This window comes from Labrus mixtus, chromosome 15, assembly GCF_963584025.1.
Source record: "Labrus mixtus chromosome 15, fLabMix1.1, whole genome shotgun sequence".
NCBI lineage: Eukaryota > Metazoa > Chordata > Actinopteri > Labriformes > Labridae > Labrus > Labrus mixtus.
The window spans coordinates 15,603,982-15,626,576 of record NC_083626.1 but is presented as its reverse complement, the minus strand read 5'-3'; the positions used below and the strand labels follow the sequence as shown (position 1 = coordinate 15,626,576).

The 22,595-nt window shown below is 39.8% G+C and overlaps 1 protein-coding gene across 1 annotated transcript; it reads right to left on the bottom strand.

Annotated features, from left to right (window-relative positions):
* Nucleotides 1-445: 445 nt before the first annotated feature.
* Nucleotides 446-21,756, bottom strand: LOC132989239 (rho-related GTP-binding protein RhoA-D). Its single transcript, XM_061056716.1, has 5 exons — nucleotides 21,604-21,756; nucleotides 7,410-7,565; nucleotides 4,551-4,671; nucleotides 2,681-2,811; nucleotides 446-2,381 (listed from the first exon to the last, which is right to left on the bottom strand). The coding sequence occupies exons 2-5, from the start codon at nucleotides 7,563-7,565 to the stop codon at nucleotides 2,208-2,210; spliced, it is 582 nt and encodes a 193-aa protein (XP_060912699.1). The 5' UTR covers nucleotides 21,604-21,756; the 3' UTR covers nucleotides 446-2,207.
* Nucleotides 21,757-22,595: the final 839 nt, after the last annotated feature.

Genomic DNA, 22,595 nt, shown 5'->3' with positions numbered 1-22,595 from the left:
TTCAGAGAATCCACTGTATAGAACGCTTCCCTCCATGTATGATATGTCTAATTTATTTAAGATCACCAAACTCAATGCAACTTTTTTTTATTGAAATTAACCAAGTTAAAAATGTTGATCTTTTGAACTGTTTGGTATTTTCTTGAATTTGAAAGAGCTCAGCTTTTGTGCAATGGAAGTGTAGTAAATGTCCAAACTGTTTCCATGTCATCAAAACAGGAACAGGAACTAGTCAGGACCATTAGATGGGTTAGATTGATGTCTGTCTTTATGTTTTTCTGTTATTTGCTGTAGTTTGTTCCATATTAAAATCAATGTAGTAAACTGTGACTATGGGGAAACTTAACCCATATAAGAATATGATAAGAATGAATTTTTCAAACAAATGAAGAGCATCTGCAAGGTGGGTCACATGAGGAAAACTCACTGTCAGCTTACTATCAGGCAGTATTTGAAAAATACTTTATTAACATGTTGTCTCATTCAGACATTCAACACACACCCCTCTCCTGTTTGTAAAGCGCCGCCACAATTCATATTTTCATTCTACCATGTTTCAACATTACAAAGAGGCACTGTCCAGGAATTAGCCCAAGCCAGGAACATTCAATGTATCTGAATGTACCAGATAAAAGAAAGATCACCACATATGTAGCTTATGATGGTGGTAAGATCAATGCAGGGACCATTCAATGCACTCCAATACTGTGAGACAGACAGTTTTGTTTTATGACATGCATGACAGAAGCACACGCTGACTCAATCGGGGGGCTGACAGAATCATGGAAGAAGTTTAACGAGATAGGACAAGTGGAGTAAATTGTGGTTTTGGTCACTAAGACAACTGGCTGGCAGTTGGAATTTTCTTGTTCAAGTTCTCTATTAATATAATCATTTGGGGCATGTGTGTAAATGTAGTGTTTAAAGTTGCTGTTACAGTTTGGAGTCCAAATACACAGCAGACGTTTCAGGTAAAAAAAAAAAAAAAAACCATCCTCTGGGTACGTGTTAGCGAAATGTAATTTATGTTGGAGGAGCACCTTCTGATCAAACCTTTGACCGGCCACTAGAAACCGAAGGTTTTCAAAGAGTGTCCCTTTAGTGTTAAATGAAAACCTATTCTCCACTGTTAAAGCCCCCATTTCAACTTAGAGAAGCTTACAACCTTTTCATGATAACCGAGCAGCCATCAATATGTCAGTTGGACTTCGGGGTTATTTTTGCCTGAAAATGAACATGGCTGTAGACTGTGTTACACTGTGCACTTTTCCACAGAAAACCAAGTGTACAGTGATGTATACTGGATCTGAACCAGCCATGCAGAGTACAGACAGGAGCCTTGTTTGACGGGAGGCAATGGTGACGTCTTTTTAGATGCAAATCTGTCAGTATAAGCGTGACAATGGACCACTGTCTCCAGTGCCAGTTCAAGCTATCACCATGAGGGAGATGGAGCAAGGTGCATCCCAAACCTATCAACTAAAAAGCTGTATATGCTGAATCAGTGTACGAAGGTTTCGGGGGATTAATGCAGAGTGAACTGGGTCAAAATGTAGTTCTTTATGTCAGAAAAAAACATTTGGGGAAAAATCTCTTCCAACTCAGCACTTGGTGAACTAAAACTTTTTAGGATTTAACTACATTTAATAGTGGTGCAAAGAGTAGATGAATCATGACTGAAGGAGACTGAGTAGTACATGCGGGTAAAAAAAAAAAAAACAATGTTCCAAACTATCAGAGCAAAACTAGAAAAAAACTTTTCAACGAGTGTGTGAGCTGAGAGCAAGACGTGTGCTACAAAACTTTTTCTCTGTAAACAATCATAACAAAGAGGCAGAGGCATGATATATTTGTAAAGTATGTGCACATATATATATATATATATACAAACATACATACATTCATTCATATAGAAGGAAGGGATAGGTCCTTCACACATAAAGGCTGGTGTGCAGGTACAGGGAAAAACCTAACAGAAACTAAACAGAGTGAGTAGCAGAAGGAATAAGATTTTTTTTTATTTTAAAAAAGAAGAAAGAAGCTGTTTTGCTTTTAAACAGGTGTGTCAGTCTGTCATATTCTCCTGCGGCATATCTGCATCGGTGAAGTAAGTAAAGTCCTCGGAAGCCATTGATTCACTAAGTTTGCTCTGTGTTTATATGGGGAGTCCTCCCTTGGTTGCTAATTGGCCAACAAACTCCGCCCCCTCACAGTAGCTGGCAACCACCCCTCTTCTTGCGTTTGCGGACCTGCAGCGCTGCTCTGGTGGCCATCTCGAACACCTCCCGCACGCCGTCCTTGGTCTTGGCCGAGCATTCCAGGTAGCCAAAGGCACTTATGCGGTTCGCCATGTCTCTGCCCTCCTCAGGCTTAACCGGCTCCTGAAAGTTAACGGGACAGACAGTGGGTCAAAATGACAATATGGATATTAAAAGACTGATTGGAAAAGAGAGATGACTGGTTCTTTAAAACTTCATCAAAAACACAAGTTTGTCCTCAATCATAGACTAATAACAGCCAATGAGAGATAATCACATGTGCCAGGCTTTTACTACATAACAAGAAAAAAGAACAATGTAAAGAACAAAAGAACATGAATTGTGAAATAAGCACTATATATAGATTTATATAAAAGAGAGACGGATTGATTTTGGGGTAATTTGTTGCCAGTAACACAAACCTGTTTCATCTTGGCCAGCTCTCTGCGTGTGTGTTCATCATTTCTAAGGTCCTTCTTGTTACCCACGAGAATGATGGGGACGTTGGGGCAAAAGTGTTTCACTTCTGGCGTCCATTTCTCAGGAATGTTCTCTACAAAATTGAAAACAATTAAATAAAAGTAAGTCTCAGTAAATCACTGACTTCTCTTCCTACAAGTAGGGAGAGGCCTCCATCATTCCCTTGTGACTGTATAGACAAACATTGTGGAGTTAATGACCCGTCCCTGAAACATGACCTGCTAGCCAAAAACTGTGCTGTGGAGAGGGACACGCCATGCTGTGACAGAGAAGGAAAGCCATCTGTGGCAATGCCCAGGTCAAAACAGTGTGGGAGAGAGCATCGAGGAGCAAGTCTTGCTAAATAAGACATTTTCTTCAAAAACACTCCTCATCTAACATATTCAGTGTTTGCTGCTGGCAGAAATGCAGACATTTTTGGCGCCCACATTGCAACAGGAGTAAGGTTGTAATCTGCTTTTTTTCTACATCTTGTTGCCCTTAAATCTTGAAACAATTGACTCAAAGAGGCTCGAGTAAGGATGCAGTGATTTAAAATGATACACAGAAAGAAACCTAACCCTAACTTCTTGATTATTCCTTCATCTGTCCTTAGCTGAGTAGCAGCCACGTGTGGTGTTACTTTCATTACTGACTTTAAAGGAAGGGTTGGTAATTTTCAAAAACAAGCATGATTTTGAAAGTATTCCCTCAGTGCCTGTCTACAGCCGTCCCCTCCCCTCTGTGCTCCATCAAAAGCCACGGCCCTCACTTATATGCACGAGCATGGTTGAGCAGACCTCAGCTCATTGCTTGCTTTGTGTAGAAACTACGTTGTCTCATTCAGCGGTAATTAAACACAAGATTTGATCATCAACACATGTAAAAAAAACAAAAAACTTATACTGACTTTTTTACTACTCACAATAGCCAATGACAAACTCACAGTATAAACTCAGTCATCAGTGACACGCTTTGAGTGTGGGCTATTGGGGGCAAGTGGTAGAGAATGTGCAGGGAGACAGTGAGGCATGATTGGTTCATCAAATTTGTACCTCGTGGCAGACATGTTTTTACAGGCTAAACACAGCTACAGATGACGGTTCCTTTTTCAGAGCACATTAATTATTAATTTCTCTCAGGACCTAAAGACAATTTCAACCAAAATCTTAGAAAGTGTATCTGGAGAAAATTACCAACCCTGCCTTTAACCAAGAAAAGGAAAGCATCATTTTTTTTTTTTTTTTTTTTTTTTTTAAACTCATGTCACCCTGATAACACAAGGATGACCTTGGGGTGGAAAATGTTGATATTTAAGTTGAGATCTTTGAAAGATTCCCTCCTCCATCAGAGCAAAAAAGAAAAAACCCATGATCTTATGTATGAAATAGTTGTGTATGATCACTGGAAACTTGCTAGCAGGTATACATTTTCGCTCAGACTTCACCCGGAGTTTCTCCTGCCAGAACCCTAGTATTTTATCCGCAGCAAGTCCGAGTGAGCTGATGTGAGAAGAACGTCCATGTCATGTCTTACCTCAGGAGACCCAGCTATGAGGACCATAGTGCATATGTGAAAACTGCTATACAAGGTATTTTCTTTGTGTTCTTCTTTGTGACTAACCACACATTTGTCATGTTCACTGAGGTTTTTCTAATTGCTTAGAAACAACAAAATAGTTCTAAACTGAAGAAAAATAACCAGTTGCATTGACTCACTAGCACCACAACGAGGGTCAAAAAGTGCATTATCATAATGAGTTCACCGGGACTCAACAATATTCTTTGGAGGTAGCTTCAGTTAAGCAGGAAAGCAATGTGAGTCCAGCCTTACCTAAACTGTCGGGGCTGTCTATGGAGAAACACATGAGGATGACGTCGGTGTCAGGGTAGGAGAGAGGCCTTAGTCTGTCATAATCTTCTTGACCTGCTGTATCCCACAACGCTAACTCCACCTGAGAGAGAAGGAGAACAAAAATAAAAGAAACATTTTAAAAATACGGTTTGATGTTCCCTCTTTATTGACAGCTGGATGAAGAGGTGGGAAGTGTACATAAGACAAATATGTGGAACAAAGAATAGTGTCAGAAAGAGGAAAAAAAAAAGATTTAGACAATGTTTTCCTTAAATATCAAGCTTAAAAAGTGACCCATAAGAGGGTGTCTCCCTCAAGCATCTCTTAGGGTGTTCATCAAACTGGGGGCAATCCCATAGTGACCTGACCTGCTCCATGTGAAAATAAATACCCAGCAAATAACTTTAAAGCTGAACTGAGCGATAGTGGGTGCTAAACACACAATACACCTCCAAAGCACAGTTAAGGAATATTGACAAACAACTCTTAACTTTGGTGTTGGCTTCTCTCTGCTGATTTAACTGTACAGTAGCCTCAAACACATTACAATAACATCTGGAAAACTGCGCCTCAAACTCTGTAGAAACTGTTAGAATTGTCCCTCAGTACAGTAAACAAGCAATTTATCAGCTCATTTCTGACATCTCCCTACACTCACATGCTGCTTGTTGGCTGACAAACTACGTACCTTGGCCAAGCAGGGCATTTTCACGAGTACACAAACAGACAGTGCACTATACCTCGTATTCTAACTGGGAACAGTCAGCAACACAACATAATGACAACTGGTGTCCAGCTCTGCTGCTTTTACCACTAGGTGTCTCTCAGGAGTCAGCCTGAACTCATCTGTTCAGTCTTCTTGTTCAGTGTTTGAAACCAAAACGAAACATTATAATGTTTCACAATGACAATGACCCCGTCAGTAATATTTCACGACAACATTAAACATTTGGACCACATTTAAGAGGCCTGCAGTACAGTTGACTTTGTATTACGCCACACAGGAAATAGGAAAAGGAAATGGGACATTAGTCATGATGTATGAAGAGGGATGTGGGGTTGGGGTTGGGGGAGAGTCAAACTGGCCAGGAAGGTGGCACTGACCCATTTCCTGTTGTTGTCTGGAGCTCTGCTGCTTAATTACAATGAAAAGACCAAAAGGATTGGGTCACAAGAGCCACTTATCCCCATCAACACGTGATTCTCAACAACCAGGTCCAACAGGGTCATATTTGGAAAAAGTTTAATGTGTCAAATAAACCTGTCTGATCTGAGAATGTTTTTTATCGACCTACATTCAAAATCCTCACTAAAGGATCCACTCGTGGGATTGAAGATCTATCAGACTAACAGGAGATAATATTGATAAGGATGCTTTTTGACTATTAATCGCTCAAGAGGCGGCCTTTTGGCTTTCCACGAGTTTTGCCCTCACTGGAGGTTGTGCGACACGGTTGGAGGGGGGCACTACAACACATTTGAGCTAAAGTATTATCAACAAAAGGCAATTACATAATTTGATTACAATTATGTAATTATAAATTGTTATCCTATCATGTTCATGAATGATTGGATAACTGGACTTATCCAGGCCTTTAGCTGTTATCTATTTGAAAACATACAGTTTGGCAGATCATGGGTAAAGTCTTGAGTAAAGAAGTCCGTTTTATTTGAAATTGTACTGTCCATTTACTGTAGGACGAACGGGAGAGGAGAGGAGAGGAGAACAGAAATAATGAGGACAAAAGACGTAAGAAAGTTGAGAGACAAATCTACAAAAGTGAAATGGCACATTAAGAAAAAAGGTAACGTAACATGAGTCAAACAGTGACATCTTGCATCAAAGCTGGTGCCAAAAAAATACCTTGCAAACATAACTAAGACATTATGAGAAACCTGCACTATAAAGACTATCATCCATCTCTGCTTCAGTCCAAACTCAGCGTGTACAACAATGTTTGATTTCGCCTGCTTATGCTCAATGTAAACAACAGCTGAGCACACAAAACAACAGAAAGGTCAACAACTCCAACACACTCGTGTCAACACACTCCAACAGCTGAGGCAGGAAAACATAATCATGTGCTGCACTGATTCTTACGGACCTGTTCACCTTGCCTCATTTCACCAGCAGTGGAAATGTTCTGTTAAAGGTGAGTAATGAAAGCTAGTTTAGCTCATTTAAAGATGGCTACCGATTAAACAGTTTCTATGGACTCAGGGTAACTGTTTTATTTTTTTTCAAATGTTAGATTTTGTTTCATATTATTGAATTGCTGTCTAATCCACAGAAAATGTATGGAAGCTGGGTGCTCACCCTGCGGTAGAGGGTTTCCATTCTGCAATAAAAACCCACTCACTATAAATCATCCCTGCTCTGATCTCCTCAATGCATGTTGCATGCTCTGCATTCTGCACTATAAGTTTGCGGTGTACATTAAGTAGTGTTCTCTAATGAGAAAAAGTCCTGCTGTCTTTTCAACGTCAGATATTTCCCTACTGTGAGTCTTTTCCATGGAAACTGTGAACAAGTCTCCTCCAGCCTGTGTGACGTAAAAGCCTTTGTCAAACACTGACCCTGTTGCAGTAGTGAATAGCACAAATTACCATACACAAATGATAAGTATTCTTCCTACTGGTCTTGTTTGCTTTTGTACGTCATATGGAGGCATCAGTAGTGTGTTTTATAACCAGTTTAACCAGTAAAAAACTCACGGTAAGTTTCAGTTTACAAATAAAATCAGCCTCATAGTTAAAAACATGTAGAGAATTTAAAGGGGAATTCCTCCCAATTTGAAAAATGAAATTAAGGCTCCAGACCAAAATAAATAAAAGTACCTGTTTTCCGTCAACTTCAATGTCTGCGATGTAGTTCTCAAACACAGTGGGGACGTAGACCTCTGGGAACTGGTCCTTACTGAAGACGATGAGCAGACATGTCTTCCCACAGGCACCATCCCCAACTATCACCAACTTCTTTCTGATGGCAGCCATCTAAAGAATAAAAAAAAAAACTTTGTTAGTCTTTTAATTAAGGGTTAAGATGCATGAGAATGAACAGTCAGTCAACTGGTAAGAAACAAGTCTCTTCAGAACAAGGAGGGAGTAGAAACAATGACACCAGAAATAGTCAGAGTGGGAACGAAGGGAAAAATGAGATGATGGAAGTGTGTTTTAGAACCGCACCCTCTTCCCTTTCCTGAACTGTGTCCTGTGTGTGAGGTGAAAAACAGAGTCGAGTTAAGGGTTCAGTGCTGGTCGAGGAAAAGGCAGCAGGGGGGAAAGGGAATGGGAGAGCTAGTCTGCTGCTGCCTCTCCACAATCACATTTAAAAACAGGCCTTAATGCGTCACTTCTACATCCCTGTGGCAACGTTGACTACAGCTCCTTCTGTTTTTGTTGACACCTCAGTATTCTCCGCTATTTCTCTGAGCTGTATATCTGAGAGGTGAGAGTGTTAGTGACTGAATCATGCATTCTCATAGAAAATATACCGCCATACACACAAATACACAGGGATCAATAGCCATCTCCCACAAGCTCACAATAATAGAGGGAAGGCGGTATGTGATGAGACAAGGTACTGGCAGCCTACCAGCAGCTCAGATTTCACACATCTAAGACTACCTGCACCAAAACAAAGATCTACACCTCTGCTTTGACACAGAGTGCTGACAAATGATGGAAAAACACACCATCCTTAAATAAAGCACCTCTAATCAATAGTTGATCAAGACTTGCTCATATGACTGCGTGTACTTTTCTCTGATGCATCACAATGTCTTTGAGTTCATTGTTTTGTTCTGGTGTTCTTTGACTGTCTTCACCAAAAACCCACAGAACATGATCAGGGGTCTAATTTATAAAAGAGTGCGTAGAATCCATACTAAAAACGTACGTGCGCCAAAAACCCGGAAATGGCGTGCGCACAAAATGATCCAGATTTATAAAACCGTTTGTACACACACCTGCACGCAATGTTCCCTTTATAACTCACGATCCACCTGGAAATGTGCGCACGTAGATTAGTCCCGTGTTCCGCCCTCTACACGCCCACAATTAACCATAAACGGTCAATGCAAAGCAGCTCGTGAATGAAAATGCATACAAACGAGGGGGCAGATCAAAGGTTTCTAGCGCTGGATCGCGGGGAAACACGGAAGTTTAGACGAAGAAACGAAACTTTCTGACCCAGAAACGGAGGAGTTTGTGAATGAAGTGAAGGATAAAATGGACATATCGGTAGTTTACTGCAGAAGGAGGATCACAAACTTAACAAAAATTAGAGAATGACACCACGTCGGTCCTGCATTCCACCCTGTCCTATGTGCCAAAACATACGCCGTTCATCATTACGCACGAGTATATCTGCAATGTTTACATGTTAACGGGACCGACACTGACTTCTTCATATTGTCAGAGTGCTCACGGCAGTCAGCAGTCTCCCTCACTGTATGATATTATTAATCAAAAGTTTGATCAACGAACAAAAATGTTTGATTGTTGGCCACATTTTTTCGTGGGAAACTCGGCCTGCTCTGTGACTAATTATGAGGTTATATAGGCCTGATGATCGTGTCAGAGATGCCCCGACTTAATGTCCACACTTGAATTATTTACAGAATAAATACGTGCAGCTGATGAAGACATGCTGAGTAACAAGAAGGTGAAATGTGTTAAGCCACCGCCGTGTCTCTGTGCGTCTTGACAGAGGCATCTTTATTAAAACTAAAAACCACACTTGATGATAAATGCACGATATTGAAAGATATTAATGAAAACTGGTTCCTCTATGGTTTTTGTGTAAGTCTAATTTGTAACTCTACATCAGTGATTACATTAATGTACAAGTCCGGTCCTCTGAGGTCCGTCCTGGATAATGAAGGTGAGACGGCGCTGATGCAATATGTATGTGGTGGACGTTTTTTCTTTTTTACGTTTATATATTGTCATAATGAAAGTGACTTATTGAAAAAGGCTCACTGCATGCGCGATTATAGCCTAAATAAGACCATCGGTTTGAATGATTATGATGACGTGGATCTGTCAGTAAAGTTTGATATTTGGTGAAATAAATTGCGGAAGAGACATCAATATGTATCTGCAGGCTTCAATTCACCACTTCGCCGTCTGTGTCGCCAATTTCCCATGCCTCCAAAATGTACATACCCCTGGGTCAGAGTTTGCTTACCGGTGTGCGCATTTTACCACCAGCTTTGTTTTTATAGATCACAGACTTTGCGTGGGAAAAGGCGTACGCCAGTTTCAGACCCCATTTTGTGCGTACGCAACGGTTATAAATGAGACCCCTGCTCAGTAAACAGCCAGCGGATAGATAAACAGATGCACACTGGAGCACTCAGGAGTTTGAGAGTACAGTTTTTCACCATTACTAAGTGGTGACCACAAAACAGAGCTTAAGACAGACCTACTTCTGTCAGGTGGCTGTAAACATGATTCTAAATGTAGGACGATGTGTAAACAGGCAACTGCTTGCCAACAAGTTTACCACATCAGCTTAAAAGATGATGTTGTGTTGCTTGTTACAGCAGGTTTAAGGAGTCTGTTGACTTCAAACCATAAAAAGCAAAACACCTGGGCAAATATTTATTTCCTCACAGTGAGGAAAGATCCACAACTTATTCAAATCCTCACAGAAATAAAATTAACCCGATTATTTGACAGGAACATTGTGCAATGAGATGGTGAACAGAATTTTGCAGCCCTTGTCTGTATAAACTGTAGGTGCCTGGCTAGAGGGGATTGGCTGGGATGGCCTAGAAAATACAAATTTATAGTAATAACTACAGCCATTTAATATAGTGCAGACAACATGGTGGCTCCTCTGTGCAGAGTGGCCAAAAAATATATATTCAATCACTGAAGAAAAACCCTTCTGGATACAAAACATTTTTCGGCTTTTTGGGAAAAATATAAAGAGCCCTAAAGAAAAACAAGATGAGGTTTTTGGATGTTCATAAATGAAAGGTGTAATTTTAAATAATTCCTTCACCAACTGTTACAAGAGCTACCATTTTCACCACAAGAATAAAACGACAATTGTTCAAATTGCTTTTCTCTCCCACACATTAAATCAGGCCAGTGTTTGTCTCTGGAGAGAGCCACCTGTTCTCTGTGATAGCAGGTTGCTGCTACTCCATACATCATACTGTCACTGCCGGAGGGGAAGACACACACACACACACACAAACACACACACAAGCTGCTGGCAAACCCAGAAAGCTTGACAAAATCGGTCTAGTCTTGCAGATCTTGTGCTGCGAAAGAATAATGCCGCTTATTGATGGCGATAGCTCTCACAACGTGCCGTCTGTGGCAGTAGCAGCACATGGCAGTTAGTGAGGATAATGGTCCCTTGCCTTTGCATTAATGTGTGTGCACACTGTGCCAATACAAAGGCAGGAACAGAGTCTTGGAGTAATACATTCCCAAATGAGAGCTGTAACCATTCAATGTGGTGAAGTTACGACTCAACACTATAAAGTCAGCCAACACTGATGTATCCATTAAATATGGATGTGATATCCAAAAAAGAGAATGCCATAAAATTAACACAACCCATTATCTATTTTGGGACACATTCAACACAATTGTGAGAAAAGAGTGTAAAATTGTGAGAACGTTTCTATTAAAGTCGCTATCTTTTCTCTAAATCTGAACAAAAAGTGTGTCCCTTCATTCTTACAGACATCAGCCAATATATTCAAGTGATTTGGATTTCTTCAACCAAACAAAAAAATATATCTGCAAGAATTTTTCTCATCAATCTTTATTCAGTTCAATCTTTAATACCATTACAATTTGACTGTGGATTTTCCCTCACTATATCGGACCGCAATCACCTTCCTTACTTCCTTCAATGCATCCTGGTGAGACAAAAACTAGTGACGGAGAAAACAATGAAAAACAGGAAAGACAACAGGATTTCACCTGGTTGACTTTCTTCCTTCAGGTGACTTCAAATATGCATTATTAGCACAAGGAGGAGGACAAACGGTCTCTCCCTTCTAGACTGCTCTAACAAACTAAGGTCAGATGATGCAGTAACATTGTATTAAATAAATCATGTACTCACTGTATTTTTCACAACAGCTATACTTGAACCTGATACTTTTGTGGAAACTTCCAGAGGACTACCGTTACTTAACAACTCTCCGAAGGCAAAAAGCCCTCAGCATACTGTGTCACACACATATATTTTACACTTACAGCCAACTTTCCTAAAGAGGGAGGCCTAAGCCTCTAAAACTCCAGACAAGTCTAACAGAAACTCAGACAGCAGAAGAGGTGAAACTCTTTCTTTTTGGACAACTGAAACTCTTCATTGACCAACTTGTGACTTTTGGTTGTATTTGGGAGAAGCAACAATGAGAGTTAGGGTTTTGGAGAAGGGGGGTGGGGTGACTGTGGGAGTTTCCTTGAATAACAAATTGATATCAAACAATAATAACTAGGACATTTTCATCTGTGGCCTTCAACTGAGGCTACATTAACCACATTGAAGCAAATTGAATGCACCAAAGAATCACATCCTGAAGTGCCTACAGCTATTCATTGTTTTGCCATTTGCTTTGGTGTTAAAGCACTCTGCTGTGTCATGTTCAATAATCAATAATTAAGTGTGCCCTGGATTTTATTTTCTGGTAAGTAGGCCTCAGTCAGAGTAAGGGAAAAGTTATTCTAAAAGAATAATAACTTTATTAATGTGCTTATAAATAATAGAAATAAGGATAAGGATCTGTGTGGTGTAGCACTGAATAGAAAGAGCTGCAAGACAAAACTCCTGCATAAATCCCTGTGTTACAAATAAAGAGTGGGAACACAAAGATGCAGTGAATCCTTTGTACACCTGTTCTCATACACAAATTGACCTAAAAGAGAAGAGTGGTATATTTGGGCAGGAGACTGTGCGTTTACACGTGTCTCTAGTTGTATGATCCTGTCTTGCATAATGTTTATCCCAATGTGGTGCAGCTGGGGACAAAGTTCTCAATCTTTGCACATGTAGCACAGTCACTGATTTCTGCCCCAGAAGTAACACATTAGCCAGCCGAGTTCATTGGAAAGGGTAGGAGAAAGATAACTAGCTAGTTCATTCTAGCAGAGGCAACGAGATACAAACTTTATCTTACTGAAGTATGAGCCCGATCTGCTCACAATGAAATAGGGTATACACAAAAAATTGTGAGTACCCCACTAGTGGTAAGACTACACAAGATGTAAAACTTTGATGTAAAAAATTCGGTCAGCATAAGCAGAATCACCGCTGGCCATTTTGGGAAATGCCCATGTTTTCACCTCAAACAGTGAAAAACATTCCAGTAAATAAATTGCCTTTAACCTACGCTCCAAAACAACAGGTGGAGCTGGAAATGAGCGGTCATCATTTTTAAGTCAGATCTAATCAGGTTTGTATCTGATGTTAGACCTATCCAGAGGTGGGCACAGTTAATAAACAAAAAAAGCGGTTAACCATTAATCGGTTAACAAAGAGGTCGTTAACTTCAATATCAGTAAATCAGTTAATTCCATTAACTGATGTTAAAATCAATGTTAACCAGTCTTACTAATAAACAACTAAAACATCTGATTTTTGCACTGTCAATAGATTGGAGTTCTGAAGAGGCAATGATGACTCAGTATCTTAAAGTACTGTATGTCCCTGTATTAAAACTCTGAAGGTAATAGAAACTTTTTTCATCACCCTTCCCTGACAGCCACCTGTAGATGTTTTTTCTCATTATCACCGAAATCTAAACAAATGCTGTTCTATTTATATTCAGTGTATCCCTCATGTAGCCTACTATGCTAGAAAGCTTGGATTCCTGTGATTCAGACCATATAGTTAATCATTTCAAAACCAAACAAACACAGCAGCTAATCCATGCATCGGTCAGACCACTAACAAACAAACAAACATGTCTTTATAGCTGTTTTCACATATGCACTCCGGATAATATCTAGATATTTACAGGAGGACTTCTCCGGAGATTCTCCCGAACTAGCCGTTCACATATGCTCCTCACAGCAGGGGACTTTCCCTGTCAGAGGGGAGGGGGCGCGGGGGAATTCCCGACGTAAATAAACAACGCGAAAGTAGCGGCCCGAAGCAACAGAGTCCGCTACACGACGTTATAATGAGAATATTTGCCTTTATATCAATGCTATGTGTAATCCAATGGAATGACAACATCCACAAAAGAGAGGAGAACAACATACTGACGAACAGAAAACATAATGCAGCCGTTTAATTACGTGCACGGAGATCGTAGTGGTAGCGTGCAGACGCTTTAGCCGGTCATATAAACGTCATTCTCTTTCCATTGGCTCAAATTGAAAATCTCTGGAGTATATGCGGCCGCGTTCAGATATCAGCTCACTCGGATATTCTGCGGATAAAATACTAGGGGTCTGACCGGAGAAACTCCGCGTAAAGTCCGAGCGAAAAATGCGGCTGTTTGCGTCCACACAACGCCTAAAGATCCTCCGGGTAGCCAAATCTCCAGAGTTTTTCAGGAGATTTCCGTATGTGTGAAAGGGGTTTATGCTTCATTTTTCACACCATATGAAGGTCTACTGTACTCTACTGGTCTTGCATTGTCAAGCGTCATCATGGTCCGAATCCAGTAAAAGACTGAATCCTAACATTCATAAAGATTCACAGATTGATTCAAAGGTCCAACTGTTTTCTCTACACTAGTTCATGACCTTCCAATTGACACCACCAATCAAGACCTTCCATTCACTGTTCCTAGGCTACTATAGCCATGACAGCATTGGTAGAAACAGGACTTTCTTTCTCTCCCCTCTGTGGCTGCATCACACATGATGAAGATGTGTCAGCTGAATAGAGGGAAACCAACACGGTCGGCAGTTCCGGCTCTTCAGAGAGTCAGGAGCAAATATGGTCAGTTGACTGGAGTTGGCAAAAGTGCATTCAAGTTACAAAAATAATGTTTAGAGAAAACCTAATTTAACGGAAGTGAAATGTTTCGTTAATCATTTTTCAAATAAACGTCCACGTTAAAAAAAATAAAATAAAAATGAATGTTGATAATTAACGGTTGACGGATTGACTAACATGTGCCCAGCTCAATACTTAAGAGTTCCAAACATGAGAAATCAACTGGCAACAACAGAGGACTTTTGAAAAGCCCTAGTGCAATAACTTTTCTTCTTTTGTTGCGAGAGTGCCAGATGACAAAAATCATCCTACTATTCTCCGTTAAAACAGTGGTACTGAAGAATATTGTCATCAGTAACAAACAAACAAACTGGATGTTTTTATGAAAGATATTTGCAACAAGCAAAAATCTTGGCAATACCGAGGGTTATGAATTTGTGACCTATGTTCAGAAATGTCTAAATTAATTGGGGCTACATAAAAATAAATATCTTTAGTAATAATCCAGGAGCTAATCAGTTTATTGCTACTGACAGATGTTTAATTTCAAACCAAAACAACTAGAAACACTTCTCTCTTCACAAAATGCCAGATTATACCAAACAATAGATCACAACCTTCAAAATATAACCATATCCAGGTTCATCACCTAGCTCATTATTAGAGCAAGAACTGCAAGATTCCTGAGCAAAACATTTGGACCTGCTTCAACTTAAACTTCAATGTAATGCTACATCTTCAGGTGTGAAGCTGCTATGTGACCATCTGAATACATGATATAGGCCCACATTCCTTGTGGATTACCCTGTAACATAACCAGCATACTTCATTTAGCCTTGTGATCATTGTGACTAAGGATCAAGCAGTTGCCACCATGATTACTTTGCATAGTTATAAAAATCCTGGCTGTTTTTTTTGTGACTGCAAATCTCCTTCAGGAAAACTCGCTCAATAATGCATTTGAGGTGAGGACCTCTCAATGCCCCTGTAATACATAGGTTAAAGAAAACGTTGGTGCCTTCAGAGAAGCCAGTAAATGTGCTTGAGTGGCCAAGACAAGCCTGGACTTGGACACTGATGAAACTGTAGCAAGAATGTACGTATCTATTCCCCTTTTGACCCAGTTTGACAGACAAAAAAGAGAAAGTCCCTGAATGTTGGTGTGCAGATTGTCAAAACTACAATCACTGCAAGTATGTATTGTGTGTTATGTATTGTACTGAGAGAAAAGGTCTTAACACATAGAACGTTGACTAAATAATTTATGTTAGGTAATCTGCCAGAAGAAAAGGACAGTTCATAAAACATCTTAACTTGGCAAAAGAAGTGGTCAGAAGTTACCGATGACAGAAGAAAGTAAATACAGAATTACCAGAAGACAAAGAGGATTTCAGATGCTCTGTAAACCCAAACACGACCACTAGCTAATCATCAATATGTCATGATATCAAATATGTAGGATGAAAAGCAACAGAAGCAGCCCTGTAGCTCCACACTTGCAGTTGACATCTAGAAAATAATTTTAAATTTTTAAGACAAATACAAACCCAGTATTGACACACTGATCGTTCAAAGCAGCAAAATGCATTCCACATGATGATTAATAATGGGTCACTGGCTGCTAACACACAAGCCTGTCTAACTGTGTAAAAAAATGTGGGAGGACGTAAGCTATGAGGAATGTCTCACCCACTTTCTACAGCCTGTCCCCTAAACACACAACAACCCCCCCCCCCCCCCCTCCTGAAACCTTGACAGGATTATACACACAGAGCTCACTCTTCTGTTACAATACAAAAAATGTGACAATGCTTGGGTATGGATATAGTCATTGAGATTCTGTGCACAATAGTTGCTGCTGCTGTTTAAACAAGAATAATTCTAGTTCACAAACCATGATTTCAATTACTTTCAAGTTTCAGTGTGTTTTGCAGACTACATTCAGAAAGTTCATAGGTGACAGACATGACTGCAGTGAAAGGCTTGAAGTGATTGTTGCTGTTGTCAAAAGAAACCATCTGAAACTAATGGAGTATTTCTCCTCAGCTATTTCAAAGCAAATGCCAGTCATCTGTGTCCACATTGGCACTAAGTTTTGGACTATTTGACAAAATAACAAACAATCATGTAAGGCTAAAAAAGGGAAGTTTGGCAATGCAAAAGCGTGATGGCATATTGGTATAAAAAATATTTTTATGACTTGGGAGGACACTCTGACTGCATTGTCTAGACTCTAATGTATTGTTTCTGGTGTTGACGTTTTTGTTTTTACAGTTTTAAACCAAGCCAACATGACTGCAATAAAAAGCTGTGGAAAATTAAATTGTCCATCTCTTCTTTATACATCACACTCTTACTCTTAGGTGCGCATTAACAGTGGGTTATGATTTCATTTTACAGTCCAGTATGTGAAATTATCAGTTATCAAATAATCAATATTTAGCTTTAATTTGATTGACATTTGCTAGACCAAACAATGTATTCATTAATCTAGTAAATGTCAGTGCCAATGCAGTTCACTGAAGGGAAGAAAAATGGGGTGCCAGTAGCCTAGCGGTTAGTGCCAGCACCCCATGCACAGAGGCTATGGTCTTCCAAGCAGGTGGCCCAGGTTCGAATCCGACCGCGGGATTCCTGCACGTCATTCCCTACTCTTCCTCTCTTTAAAATGTCTGACTCTAGACTAGAGACTGTCATATCCCTAAAATAATTGTATTTAAATAAAATATCTCATGAAGCTTCTTCCTGGGTGACAAAAGGCTTTCCATAGAATCATAAAGACATTGAATACTGTCCACTAGACATGTTAACAGCTATTCTGGTGTATTTTCAGTCCAGCCTTTTACAGGAAATAATTTCTGGAGAGACAGGTTATACTTTCTCATTGTAGAGCTATTGTTTACTAACACCAATACTAAACTCTGCGAAACCATTTTGCACATTGCAATTGTTGTTACTCTAAACTTGTTGTGTGCTGCTGCCCTCTTGGCCATGTCACTCTTGTGAAAGAGATCTTGATCCCAATGAGTCAACTACCTGGTTAAATAAAAAACTTTACAGTATATTTTCTAAATTTTAGGGTAGCTCTATTTAAGGTTAAGGATAATCCTTTGAGCTGTAAAATGGAAGGACTAACTAATACATGATACATCACACACACAAACTGGATTCAACTGGAAAATCTGATTAGGAGGTATGTGTAAAATAATGCAACATCAGACGCTTTCACTTCCACTCCTCCAAACATAACCCTTTTCCTGAGGCTGGATGGGAGAAATTATTTAAGTTGAACCTGAGGTAAAGTTTCAAGGTTGAATCAAACTTGGGAGCAGAAGCTGCTGCTCAGGATCCAGGCCATGGAAGCAGCTATAGTCAGAGATCAGCCCAAAATAGGACTGAGCCATTGAGACTCCCCCAGCCCAATTCATCACAGTGCTTACAGCTCAGAGCAGAGGCGAAAGAGAGAAATATCACACAGAATTATCCTTTCATCCACCCCTGAGCCTTCGCTTGTGGTAACAGACAACAGAAAGGTTGGACAGAGGGAGGGAAGCTATTAAGAAGAGGCGTGGTTGTTGAACTAGAAGGTGCGTTTCTAGTAGTACAAGCAACAAATAACAAATATGGAGTAATTCCAAACATAACAAAGTGTAATAAGTAAGGCTTTGATTAATAATCCATGAGCGCAATATTTAAAGATGAATGAATTAGACATAGCGCGGATGGGTAACATAGATAATCAGGATGAATTAATGTTTTTTTGAGTCTACAGAGGCTAAGGATTTTTACAAGATAATAAAGCCTGCATATTTACGGACACACCGAGTTAGCAGGATTCCACTGTGCCCTGTTTCTGACTCACTCATCATTTAAGCTCTCCCTTTTTTTTTTCTACCCATCCTCCTTCAGGCAATTGCTCCCATTCTGTTCTCTCATCTTTTCCTTCGCTCTCTCTCTCTCTCTCTTCCTGTGTTGCAGTGTGATGTCACCACCAGAGAGCTAATGTTCCGTATCCTTGGGGTGCTGCATTCCTCCTTTCAGACACACACTGCACAAATAAAAGCCAAAGCTGACGCACTAACCCCTCCAACACCTCAGCGGTCTCTCTTATCCCTCCTGTCCATCTGTTTAGTATTCAATCCTTTCAAATCTCTCATTGAATCTCATTAGGCTTAGCCTTTAACAGCGACAAGAAACTTAAGGCTGAAATAACTACGATTCAAAGAGATCCAATTGGTTTTTGTTGGCCAAGAACAAGACAGAAACACCTTAGTCTGAATTGGCAAACTAATCAATGTTCACAGCCTTAAAAATGAGAGGATTCATTTCATTAATTATATTCATCACACATTCAATGACACGATCAAGCCAACTTCACTCAAATACTTAAGGTCCTGATTCAGAATGTATCAGCTGCTCAAATACATTGAAAAACTATAAAAGAGAAGTGATGACACCAGTTTGAGTTATAGTGGCACTCACTCTTAACAAACTGATGTTTTATGTTTTCAGAAGGAACTGTATCTGACATAGAAGCAGCTTATCAGAAGACACCCCTGTGGGCTTTGCTGCTAATGTGAATCAGTGGAAATGTTTAGCTTTCTAAATTGTCCTTTTTTGGGAGTTCCTGAAAATGCGGGCAGCAAGATCCAAACAGGAAACTCCCCCAGAGATTAACTCTTCTTCCCAGAGTTTCTTCTTGTCTGCATGCTGTCTGTGCCTGATACACCCCACAGCCGACACAATTTGCCATGCTTACATGTTTGTTGGTCACTGTCAGATTACCCCAGTGACAAGTTTCACCTCAGCCCTTTCCTGTGATGTAAAGGTGAAAATGAGATGAAGTTGGTTTTGTTTTCAGTATGGCACTGGTCTCCTCGGAAATCACATTTCACAGAAATGAGTCCAGACTAATCTGAGATAGGATATGGCATTGTGTTCGACCACCTTAGCTTCCTAATGCAAGTATGAGCTGATTGGAAAAAAAAAAACTTAGAACTATCTTCCTGCCCATGCACAACTTCGTAAACCTTTTTCATTGGAAAACAGCTGTTTAATCATATTTTCTATGTTCTCCATCTCTGAAGCTTAAACTGGCACTAGTAAAATGTAAAACACTCATAGTGCTCGAAAGCACAACAAAGAGAACACATCAAGTTGTTTAGCATCGGGTTGATTGGCCTCTGGCGATCGTGGCCTATATTGGAGCATTTGATTCACAATAGTTTTACATCAAGGCTTTTATACTGACCTACTGCTATTCAATGGTCCTCTGAGGCAACCTTAATACGCCAAGAATGAATGATTGGGGGGGATGGGGGCATGCTAGGGATGCAAGATACAACCGCTTTCCATTAAGGTATTTTTTCAAGAATTAACTCAATTACACTTTTTCAATTTAATATAGTGTGAGGATTTTGGACTGAATATATTAGGGTTTGGAGTGATCAAACAAAACATCAAATTTTGCATAGTGACAAGCAAGTTTCAGTACTTCATGTTCTTTCTATATACTGGATGAGAAAATTGCAACAACAAAAAACACTGACTGCAGCCCACTGTTGCTTTGACCTGATTCGTTATCATACTTATATTATGGCTGAATTTCTTTTACTATTCCTGCAGCCCTGTTCCATCACTGACAAATGTGCTGTAAACATACATTCAGTTTGGGCTACATGTTCACACAACCTTGCAAAACATTTAATTTGTCTTTTTTTTATTCAACAGGTTCCAGTTGTTAATTTCTCCATTTGTTTCTCCCCAAGGATTCTTCTGTGCATGGGCCCCTTTAATCATTTCTGCATACTACTCTGAATTAGGTTACCACAATATATCATGTACCCAAATCATTATCATCAACACTTCTACAAGTCTAAAGCAGCTCACTTTGAACAGAGCATTTCTTGATTACATCACTTGGCGAGAAGTCAGTGAACAACAACCATGGACATCATGACTTCTGCTCTCATATGAAGATAGTCTAGATTGGGATTTGAATAACATTTCGTTTCACTGCACTGGCACTGATTTGTGTGCGTGTGTGTGCATCGCTTCTACTTCTGACCACTACCTGTAAACAGCTTGGTCAGCAGTCAGCTGTTCAGCTACAATGACGTCATACTATCTCCTGTAGTAGCCACACAAACATTTGACGTGCCTTCTGCCCACATAAAAGCTCTGAAGGCGTAAGAAACCGTAATAAGAATGTTTTTAGTGCCGGCCCTATGTGTTTGTTTACGAGTGTGTGAGGCGATGTAGAAAACACAAATATTGTAGTGTAGTCCTCTTGATGCACGGCACACTTCTGCAGGGTTCCCTTGGTTCCCAGCGCATTTTTTTGTTACGGGAACAAGCCGAGACACAGGGAACAAGCCTGTGAGAGATATGAGGGTTTGTGCTACAGTAGCAGAGCAGCACAACAAGGGTGTGGTGACTCGGAGAGGAATTTCCTCGGGACGGGCACATTTTTCCAACTGCTTTTCACCAAACAGGCGAGAATAAATTACTTTATAAAGCACAAAGGAAATGACAGTGACACTCACTCGGTAGTATATTTTACATGTTAACATATATACTTTTGCTATCAAATTATTCTTGTTCACACGAAACACACCCGATACCATTTACTTGTGTTAAACTGGCGAAAGAGGTTTTAAACGAGAAAGAGGTCATAAAGTTTTAGACAGCGAGAAAATATCTGCTTGTTCCGACTCCACAGCTGAAGTTTATATAATTAAATTACGCAATGAAGTAGCCTATAAAATGGGAATATAGAAAGGGCTTGGTAAGATATGACCCATATCTTCGACGCGGAATTGCTGGAGAGAGAATAAACGGGAGTGTCCACTGTTTAAGATGCTTTACTTCCACAGTTCATCGACCAAAAGGTCGACAATCTAATGACATTACGCCGAAAAAAAACTTCGAAACAAGTAACAGGTTTTTGATTCACCGAGCTGCTGCTGGTTTCTCAGCTCAACAACGTCTCAGCTCGTTTGAATACTTTTCCTTCGAACTTCAGGCTCGCTATTTCTTACTAAATCAGCTCTTCAGACGCTTTGAAAATTAAACGAAACAAACGAGAAGAACAATTTGTTCTCTTACCCTTCCCACAGTGTGCTTTCAGATACCAAAGTCCTCCGTGTTCCCCTCCCGCTGTCGCTCGTCCCTTCAAGCAGCCGTAATCAGAGTAAAGGAGCTGGTTGAAGCAGCCAAACTGGTAGGCCTACTCACAAGACCCTCCCTAATGCTGCGTTCAAGGTCTGCATGGACACTTTTCCAAATCGTTTAACTCAGAAGATCAACAGTCTGCAAAAAAAAAGTTTATTTCAAATGACATACACTTGATCAGAGAAACCAACACGCATGTCCAACTATTACTAAAGGGAGTATCAAATAGCTATTAACAAGTAAAACATCAGTCACAAATAGCCTTGGTGTTGCTTGAAAAAAATCAACTATCCAGTGTGGATTTTTCCCTGTACATTAGTACACAAACAACTTATGTGAACTCTTGTTGTAACCATGATAATAAAAAATACTTAAACGTGAACTCCAAAAAAAAAATATATTTTTGCTGTGTTGTCATTGATTAAGAAAGTAGACTACATTTAAGACTTGGAGTTTACTCTCAATGCCAATTTTTCTATAGAACACGTCAAGCTAGATCACAATGAATGTGTAGTTTCGTTTGCAATGTATTCTAACGTTTTCATAAAATGTCTCATAGGACTACTACATTTTCTAAAAGGGACTTTTTATGGAGCGTAACCACCGAATTTGTAGTAGCCGACGATACTGTTGTGCACTTGGTACAGAGGGTTGGGTGTGAACCACATTTTTCCATTGGAGCACTATTTTAAAAAAAAATCCAGACTGGCCTTGAATGCATCACTGTGGTCTTCAGTTTGAGATTTCTGCGGCTGCATCCTATTGGCTGAAACAATTAAACCGTTACAAGGTCACTGCCCCTTTACAGTTAGACATTTAAACACTCAATGGTTATCTCAAATTATATTTCTTAAGACATTCTTCTTATTATCATTATTATTATTATTATTATTATTATTATTATTATTATTTAGCCTAAGAGCTTT